Source organism: Populus euphratica, unplaced genomic scaffold (genome assembly GCF_000495115.2).
Source record: "Populus euphratica unplaced genomic scaffold, PopEup_1.0 scaffold1899.1, whole genome shotgun sequence".
NCBI lineage: Eukaryota > Viridiplantae > Streptophyta > Magnoliopsida > Malpighiales > Salicaceae > Populus > Populus euphratica.
In genome coordinates, this window is record NW_011501748.1 from 1,444 (window position 1) to 11,276 (window position 9,833).

The 9,833-nt window shown below is 34.1% G+C and overlaps 2 protein-coding genes across 2 annotated transcripts; both read left to right on the forward strand.

Annotated features, from left to right (window-relative positions):
- Window positions 1–587: 587 nt before the first annotated feature.
- LOC105118375 (uncharacterized) lies at window positions 588–1,515 on the forward strand. Its single transcript, XM_011016306.1, has 2 exons — window positions 588–827; window positions 990–1,515. The coding sequence occupies exons 1-2, from the start codon at window positions 721–723 to the stop codon at window positions 1,165–1,167; spliced, it is 285 nt and encodes a 94-aa protein (XP_011014608.1). The 5' UTR covers window positions 588–720; the 3' UTR covers window positions 1,168–1,515.
- Window positions 1,516–6,350: 4,835 nt separating this feature from the next.
- LOC105118376 (pentatricopeptide repeat-containing protein At1g09900-like) lies at window positions 6,351–9,382 on the forward strand. The gene has a single exon (XM_011016308.1). The coding sequence runs from the start codon at window positions 6,454–6,456 to the stop codon at window positions 9,124–9,126; it is 2,673 nt and encodes an 890-aa protein (XP_011014610.1). The 5' UTR covers window positions 6,351–6,453; the 3' UTR covers window positions 9,127–9,382.
- Window positions 9,383–9,833: the final 451 nt, after the last annotated feature.

Consider the following 9,833-nt stretch of genomic DNA (forward strand, 5'->3'; position numbering starts at 1 on the left):
TTAGTCTCTTGTATGTAATGATCAAAATATTTTTTATATATGTTTAAATAAGTGTTTTTAAAAATTTCTTTTTTATACATGGTTTTTTTAATTTAAACTCGAAATAACAATAAAATAATAATTTCCTTATCATTGCATAACGTGCATGATTCAAAAGATTCATGGAAGAATATATATATATATATATGTTTGGGATGAAAATAAATATATCACCATCAGTGGTTGCATTGAGAAATACGTAGAGATTAGGTACCAAATGTTTAAGAACTAAAAATGGAATCATTATGATAACAAAAGTGTCTTTAAAGAAAGATGCATGCACCGTGACAGGCAGTAGCGGATTCAATACCACCACCGCAGCAGGGATTCAGGAAATCAGCCGCTGGTTTTTAAAACCAATAAAAGATATTTCCTCTACCGTAAACAAACTACAAAAATGAACAGCCCATCTAGTCTATTTTGGACCAATCAAAATTGACCTAGGTTGTCATAAAGTAACAGACCACAATAATACATTACTCCTGCATGCACTAGATCCCACCAAGTCCACTCCCTGACTTTCGCTATATAAACTGTCAAGCTCCTGTCTAGTGTTCTCCTCCTCTTTTCTTGCATAGAGCTTACGGCTTTCCTCCGTACTTGCCTTTTCCTCTACTTTCACTACTACGCTCGAGGTTGAAAAAGCTCTTTGGGTTTCTTCTTTGAAGTTAGAAATCAATCATGTCTTACTACAGTGGTTGCCTGGATTCCCACAAGCCTCACTTTCTGGAAGCTTGTTTTCTATGCCGGAAAACCCTCGGTCGCAACTCCGACATCTACATGTACAGGTTAGTTTTTATAATTCCACTCCCTTATCTCTAATGGATTCTTGAAATTGTAAGAAGAATTGCGAGTGGTAAGATAATATGTGAACTGTTTTTGCATCGTGTGGGTAGGGCTTATGATTATTGACCTTGTTTTGCTGACTTGGATTGAAAATTGTTATGCAGAGGGAACACCCCATTCTGTAGCAAGGAGTGCAGGCAAGAACAAATAGAGATAGATCAATCTACGGAGAAGAAGAGCTGGAAAATGTCATCCTCCTCTTCTAGATCTATCAGGAAATCAGATCCTAAGGATTCTACCCCTAACAAGACTGTACGGACGGGCACAGTTGCTGTTGCTTAACAATCGAACAGCTGATTTTATATGAAAAGCAAATTAAATTTCCAATTTTGAGATTTAAGTCCCAGTTAAAGATAAAAAAACACAAAAAAAATTGTGGGAACTTATATGTCAATCTTGATCTGTAAAGGCGTGGTGCGTGTGGCTGTAATTTGGAGACGAGGCCAGGGAAGGAGAGTTGCCAGACCTACCATGGATTTTTGCTTTTGTTTCGGGGTTAATGTTTTTAAGGGTTAAGAAGTTAAGGGTTAATTGTAGTACTTTGAAACGATCGCTCTGCTCTTCTTGTTCTCCCATTTCTCCAGAAAAATTTTGAGAAAATTAATGAATCCAAGAACATTGTGGTGTTCATGCTTGTGTGTGTTTGGTTTGCTTCTGTTACATTAAAAGTAGATCAAAGAAATATTTTCAATAATTTCCTGAATTACATACAAGGAAAATGATAATTCTGAACAAGCAATTAAATTAAATTAAGACTAATAATGACAGGTAGGCCACAATAATTCAGTGGACCTTTTCATGATAATAATTCAGAGGGCCTAGCAATTATTGGCTTCGCTTTCAAGTTTTAAGCCCCCTTTTACTGTAATTTCTAGCTGTTGGAGAATTATTAGCTGGTGAACCCAGTGGCATTAATCAATCTGGTGAACCCAGTGGCATTCATCAATTGAAATAATCGGATGGTTGTGGCACAGTTGAAACATTATGTTCTTTCTTACGATTTCATTCGATGCAGAGGAATTTAATACTTTATTTCCCTAGAAAAGCAAATGAGAATGCAATCAATGAATGCTATCAATTTATCCGTCCCGGGAAGTCTAGATTTAGACGGTGCTTTGTACTGTGGAAGAGGGTATTTTTTTATGATAATATTTTTTTATTTTTTAAAATTTATTTTTGTTATTAAAATTAAAAATAATGATGTGTCATGCCAGAACATGTTTATAGCAATGTTCACTCTAATTATTGTTCAAATATAAATGTTAAACATAAACTGACAATTTATCACATCAAGTATGTGACATCTCGTATAATTATACTTGTGATTAATGTAAAATTATATAAATTTAATATAATTAAAAAAATATTATAATATATTATAACATGACCTAATAAATTGTTATATATATATATTGTTGGCTATGACATGATTTTTTATCATGCCCTGTGTCATTGTATTTACTATATCTATAATCATAGTTTTAAAACCCGACCTGGCCTGACGGGTTGACCTGGGACCCGTCTGACCTGGGGCTGGAACCGGGTCGGGTTGATGAAAAAATAAGGTGAGCCATGACCCGGTGTGACCCGGCGGGTTGACCCGAAAACTCGGACGACCCGGCAAAACCCAGTCAAAAACCCGGTTGCAACTCGTTGACTTTTGTTTTTTTTTTACTAAAACGATGTCGTTTTGAATTTTTTTAAAAATAGAAATTGACCCGGCCGACCCGGTCAAAACCCGGAACCCGGGCCTTAAACCGGGCCGGGTTTAAAAACTATGCCTATAACGTGTATGACCTTCTGTTGCATCAATCTTGTTACGGAAATGGGTAATAACCATTAATAAACTGTGCGAAGTTCAAGTAATTTTCAGCACAACATGCAAGAACATGTGAACATGGATTATGAAATGTTTATTATTTACCATATATGCATGCTCTATCATTCAATTTAACTACTTGTTTGACTTCTTTCACAACACTTGATTTAATAGGAGTGTTGACCTAAGAAACCTATTTCTTAGAGTCAAGCAACAGTATAATATGGTTTTTTAATCTATCCCTACTCATTATTAATTCAAGCTGAATTGCTGGAGGTCAAAATACTCTACTTTGAGTGACATCACTAGCTTCGTATCTTTGTTTGATCCAATAACCATTACATCTGTAAATTGTTAATTGTATTAGAGTATAAATAGGTATTGCCCTGACATTTTTCAAAACATGATTAACTTATTTTAAAAGATTATTTGTCATATTACTACATCGGTGACCATCATTATAATATATAGCTCATATTTCTTTTGGCTCCCCTTAAGTCATTCTTTATACGATAGGTCTATGTTACATATTATTTCACACCACATATCAAATTTATGTTTGAAAGATTCAAAATACATTCGTATTAAATCTTTTATGGTTGAATTTGATAACAAAATATCCAGCACAATATCAAAAGTATCCTAAAGGTTGACGCTAAATTTGTGCTACTCAATTCTTGATGCCTGCTTATTTATCTGATACTATACATGTACTAGTTTTGCCACCAATAACATACATTTGTAAACAAAGAAAAAACTATCTTCAATTGTCATTATTTTCTTCATCAACAATTGGAAAAACTAATGAGAATATCTCATTATTCGTATAAAAAACAAATGCAATTAATAACTTTCTATCATATTGCTCATATAAATATTTTCCATCAATACTGATAAGTGACATACAATACTTGAAACTTTCAATACAAGGTTCAAATGACCAAAAACACTCTTTAAAAAATCATTTTACTATCATTAAGATATCTTTTATGTGTTAAATTAACAACTATTCAAGGATTTGATTCCTATATTTTCAACTATCATCTAGACAGTTTCTTAAAAGATTGCTTATATGAAACAAAAAAATGCTTAATGACTTTCTGTTTTGCGACTTATGCTTTGTCATATGATATTTTATGATAGTAATACAATTTTATTCCATCTTATATGCTTGCAACCATCATTAAAAAATTATTCATTACAATGGTTGATATAGTAGTAACAATAAAATTTGCATTAAGTTGATGATGATATTTTTGGACAAAGATCATAACATATGTATGCAATCCCTTTAACTTTGTTATATCAAATGAATATGATATTTAATGATATCCTTCATGTAAATACTAATCATAATATGGTGCTTGCACATATTGTAACTGAACAAATATTGAGTTCGACTATTAAACTCGGTACTCAATCAAGTATATAATGTGTCATCATTTAATAAAATTAACCAATTTATTTTTACTACTGAATATTTGTTCAACCTCCAAATCAAACCCTAATGAAATATGTCTATGATTAAATGCCCAACCATGTGAAACAATAAAACTAGATTTAGAAGCATCTCCAAAATCAGGATAAGAAGGAATAATTTTACCATTAACATCATTATCATTATCAGCATCATCTTCCTTGTCGTCAGGCTCATAATAGTCAAATTTATGTTGATCAACAAAAGAATTATCAAATATAATATCATCTATCTTTTGCATTAAATCATCCACTCTACCAACTGAATTTCAAGGACCAGCAAAAGTTGGGACACACAAAGATTTTAATCGACTACTCGCATACAATATCATCATTGTCTTAAAACTATAATCACATATAATCGATATATGATAATATTGTTGTTCATCAATTTGACACCTTTAAGTTATTTGAATATCAATGTTATTATAATTCCATCCCACTCCATGACAAATGATTTATTTCATTTCTACATACGATATATCTAAATTATCAGTTAACAACAAATTGTTCCCATCATTGTATGTGATACTACTATTTACTTTGAAAACAATTTTGCCACTGCAATTACATAACATAAACATGTTATTAGATATTATGTTGAAAAAAATGGATTCTAGTCAATTTAATGTAATCATAACTAAAATGCATTGCCTCAACCCTGATTGATAAAATTCATAATAAATTTTATCAAATTTCAAAAATTTAATATTAAAACAAGCTTAATATAAAATAAAATATAGTTCATGATCCATTATCAATTGATATTTTTAATGATTAATTGCATTAAATCAAATATAAATTCATGACAAATGAATCTATTTTCAAGAAAATACTAAATTTATCAATTATTAACAATTCAATGAAACAAGTATTTTGTCATAATTTAATCATATTTATATTCTATTGCATGAACAAGTGTACATGTATAGCTACATTATTAGCCTACTACAACAATATACACAAAATTCATAATTTAACAACTTAACTTAGATTAAACGCAACACATAATTAATTAAAATAGTTAATTCATTATTAATTTATTTTATTTTCATGTTTAGCTTTGTCAAATAAAATTTAATTGAATATATTTTTAACTAATTTATCACTGATTTAACAACCCTTAAATTAAACTTAAGTAATTATTTGATTTCAACCAAATCAAATATAAATTGATAACAATATAGTATGTAACAACTTATTTATAAAACTAGAAGAATGGTTGCGGCGACATTGACGACAATAGGGGAACGATGGATTTTTAGGCACAAAAAGGTCAAAGGATGTTGAAGGACTAAGATAAGTTTTATGTTTTGTTGATTTAAGTGAAAAATCTAAGTGTTTAACAAGTTTTTTAAGAGAGAAGTGAGGATTTCAATGGATTTTCCCGTGAAAGAGAAATAACATTGTGTGTTTAATATGCTCTTCTTAAATCTTAATTAATGTCGCACTTGTGGAACACGATATTTAATGGATATTGCGCTTCAAAAATACAATAAAATAAAACTATATCATTTCACCCAATCCTTTTTTATCAGTATCTTTTCCCTACATTTTTAAGTTTATCATGCTATTTTTTTTTAAAAAAAAAAACCCTAAATTTTTCAATTTGTAGCACCAGACAAAGGAATGTGATGTGAGGTGAATTATCCAATGTTTTTATTGAAATGCAAAGGCAGTAACTCTTATAAGATTGAGTGTTACAAAATCTAGCAGCCAATAGGATATGGAAGGTTAAGCTGTTACGCCAGAGGTTTTTTATGTACATATTTCAATAAGAGATGGTATTTTTGTCTGGCTATAGTATAATGAAAATCATTTCATTTCTTCATCCTTCTAAAACTATATCATGTACGTTGAAATTAAGAATTTATGGAGAAATGATCTTACCATAATATTATTAATTAAAATTTTGATAATTAATATTATACAATAAAAAGGGCACTGATAGTTATTTTGCAAGAAAAAAATATTTTTAAATGATTGTGAATTAGTGAGTAATCAAACTTATTGCATTAGCGTGGAGCGAAGCGGAGGGACCAACACAGGCGGTGCTGGGATACCGCAAAACCTAAACTTGCTGCTCTGTAGCTCTAGCAAGCCCAATAAACCCAACCTTGTCAAACCCATTGGAGCCTAAGCTGTTCAATCTCTGTCCATAATATGAATCCATTTCTTGCAAGAATCCAAACTGCGGTCCAAAATTGAGTCCCCCTTTTCTCCACGAAGAAGATCAAAACCCCAGCTGAACCTCACTCTCCGGCGGCCCCCGGATGTCTGATGAAGTAGGCTATGTGGTGGGCAACTCCCTTAAGGTACACTACTTTAAATCTCCCTTGTTTTCCCACCAAACACTGAACTCGCAAATGTTAACTCTCTTCAAACTCACTTGTCTCCCCAAAAAGACAAATTCTTTCTGTTCTAGTTCCTGTAATACTAGAAAGATTAATTATTTTGACCAGTTTTTGCCTCTTTTTGATAAAAAGATCGATTCTTTAAGCTATTTGAACTCAAATGAGAGGAGGAGAGTAGTTGTTGGGCTGTCTAGAATTATTAAACAAGGCCAAGGTTACATTTTGAAGGGATTTGCTAAAAAAAATTGCCCTTATTTTTTAGTTAAGATTATGAAATCATTAGAATCTAGAGAAACTGCATTTGGGTTTTTTAAGTTTGCATTTCAAGATGATTCTGATGAAATAGTCAAGTCTTCTTGTGTTGCGGCACATGTTTTAGGTGCACAGAATCTCAAGTTCCTCGCTCAAGATGTGGTTTCTTGGGTTATTAGGAGAGTTGGGGTTGATAGGAGGAGGGAGGTAGTGGAGTTTATGTGGAAAAGGCATGCTGAATTTGAGTCGGATTTCTCAGTTCTTGATACGCTTATGCGGGGTTTTTTGAAAGTGGAAATGGGTTGTGAGGCGTTGGAGATTGTGGGTAGGATGAGGGAGGTGGGTTTGAGGCCAAGTTCATCAGCAATTACAATTCTTTTTAAGTTGTTGCTTAGAGTTGGTGATCATGGTAGTGTTTGGAAGTTGCTTAGGGGTATGATTCATCAAGGGCCTAGACCTTGCAATCATAACTTTAATGCGGTGATCCTTGGTTTCTGTAGAAAAGGACATGTTAAAGTTGGGGAGAGTTTGTTGTGCGTGATGCAGAAGTTTAAGTGTCAACCAGATGTTTATGCGTATAACATTTTGATTAATGCATACTGTACAAGGGGACAGACTGTAGATGCACTTGGTTGGATGCGCTTCATGATCGATAATGGTTGTACACCGAGCTTGGTTACTTTTGGTACAGTCATAAATGCATTTTGCAATCAGGGAAATATGATAGAAGCAAGGAATCTTTTTGATGGGATGAAAGAGGTCGGTCACATTCCCAATGTTATATGCTATAATACGTTGATGAATGGATATGTTAAGGCGAGGGATATTGGTCAGGCAAACATGCTTTATGAAGAAATGAAGAGCAAGGCTATAGCTCCTGATTGTACAACTTTTAATATTCTGGTTGCAGGGCATTATAGATATGGAAGAGAGGAAGACTGTGACAGATTGTTGAGGGATTTGTCACAATCAGGCTCGCTTCCAATTAGTTCACTATATAATATTTGTGTTTCAGGCTTGTGTTGGGCTGGCTGGCTGGATGAGGCCATGAAACTTTTAGAGGATATGCTTGAGAAAGGAATAACTCCAACTGTAGTTGCTTTTAATTCAATAATAGCAGCTTATAGCAGGGCTGGCTTAGAAGAGAAAGCCTTTAAAGCGTATAGAATGATGGTTAAATTTGGTTTATTTCCTTCATCTTTGACATGCAGTTCATTAATCATGGGTTTATCCAAGTTGTGGAGGCTGCAAGAAGCTAGGGACCTTTTGTATGAGATGATAGTAAAAGGCCTTCCCATCAACAAAGCAGCTTTTACTCTGCTTTTGGATGGGTACTTCAGGATGGGGGATGTGGCAGGTGCTTATAGCCTGTGGAATGAGATGGAAGGGAGGGGGATGCATCCTGATGCTGTTGCCTTTTCAGCCTTTATTAATGGTCTTTCTATAGTTGGTCTAGTGGATGAAGCATATGATGTATTTTTACAAATGTCAAAAAAAGGGTTCGTGCCCAACAATTTTGTGTATAACTCTTTGATCCGTGGCTTTTGCAACAGTGGGAGGCTGCAGGAAGCATTGATGTTGGAGAGGGAGATGGCACTAAAGGGTCTTCTTCCTGATATTTTTACTAGCAATATAATCATTAACGGTCTCTGTAAAGAAGGCAGGATGAAGTCAGCAAGTGATGTATTTAGAAACATGCACCATACTGGGTTGATCCCTGATATTGTCACCTACAATACTTTGATTGATGGATACTGTAAAGCATTTGACACAGTTAGTACAGAAGAAATCGTGAATAAAATGCATGCCACTGGATGGGACCCAGATATCACTACTTATAATATTCGTCTTCATGGGTTATGTACTGGTCAGAAAATGAGTCGAGCTGTGATGATGCTGGAGGAGCTTATTTCAGCAGGTGTTGTTCCAGACACAGTAACATACAACACTCTTATGAATGGTGTTTGTACTGACATTCTGGAGCGTGCCATGATTGTAACTGCCAAATTGCTTAAGATGGCATTTGTTCCTAATGTCGTTACAGCCAATCTACTATTATCTCACTTTTGCAAGCAGGGAATGCCTGAAAAGACCATTATGTGGGGTCAGAAGTTGAATGAGATCTCCTTTGGTTTCGATGAGATTTCCATAAAATTAATGGATAGAGCCTTCCGTAACATCCAAGATAATGTTAACTTGCCAAAACCACCACCTGAAAAGAGCCTGTTTCTGGATTTCCTCATGTACGTTACATACGATTATTTGAGCAGAAATAGTCCTCAAAAGAAAGAAAATCAGGGTTCACTTAAACGGATGGAAATTGGTTATGGTGGATCCTGAAAGCTTGTTGGATGGGTTTCTAGGACTTAAGTTTTCGCGATGTGCAAAAATCTGTGTGAAAGCAGAACCTGGTATGCCTTGTTGAAGATTACCCAGCTGTCTGCACATTATAGTGGCAATGAGTTTTTGAAGCACCATGCATAAGGAGACAGTAATCTTCTTTGGTTGATATGGTATTAGGGAAGCTGCTTGCTGCTCTTGGAAACTTGCATGCTGTAGAAGAGATACAAGAATAGGGTATAACCTAAAAGAAAACGTGGTTTACCCATCAGTGAATAGATCAGCTAGTATCAGGTAAAGCAGAGCAGCAGAAAATAATATGTTTTACCATCCTCATTTCTGAGGAAAACTGTTCACTGAGTTGATTTCTGTTCATGGTGTAGAATTTCTTGTTGATGCAACAGCATAAATGGTGGGATGAACAGGCTAATGTGTAGGCTCTGTCGACAATTGGAATTAAGCATGCATCCATTGGCGTGGGGCCATAAGGGGAAAATATAAAATCTTTGCAGATAAATGATCATGGCCTCTGAGTTCATTTCTTGGCATGCACCTGCCAGTATTATAGTGCACATTCTTGTTCGAAGACTATCTTTGGAGGTAATGTGGGCTCTTCACCTCAATTTTTATTATTATTCTTATGATTGTCTCAGGGCTTTGAAGGGTATTAAGAGGGGAAATTCATGGTTGAGGGTATTATACCATCT

Bases quoted from the DNA above. Each gene is read 5' to 3' on its own strand.
- LOC105118375 (XM_011016306.1), top strand. From the start codon at position 721: ATGTCTTACTACAGTGGTTGCCTGGATTCCCACAAGCCTCACTTTCTG. The intron at 828-989 runs GTTAGTTTTTAT...ATTGTTATGCAG, and splicing joins TCCGACATCTACATGTACAG to AGGGAACACCCCATTCTGTA.
- LOC105118376 (XM_011016308.1), top strand. From the start codon at position 6,454: ATGTCTGATGAAGTAGGCTATGTGGTGGGCAACTCCCTTAAGGTACAC.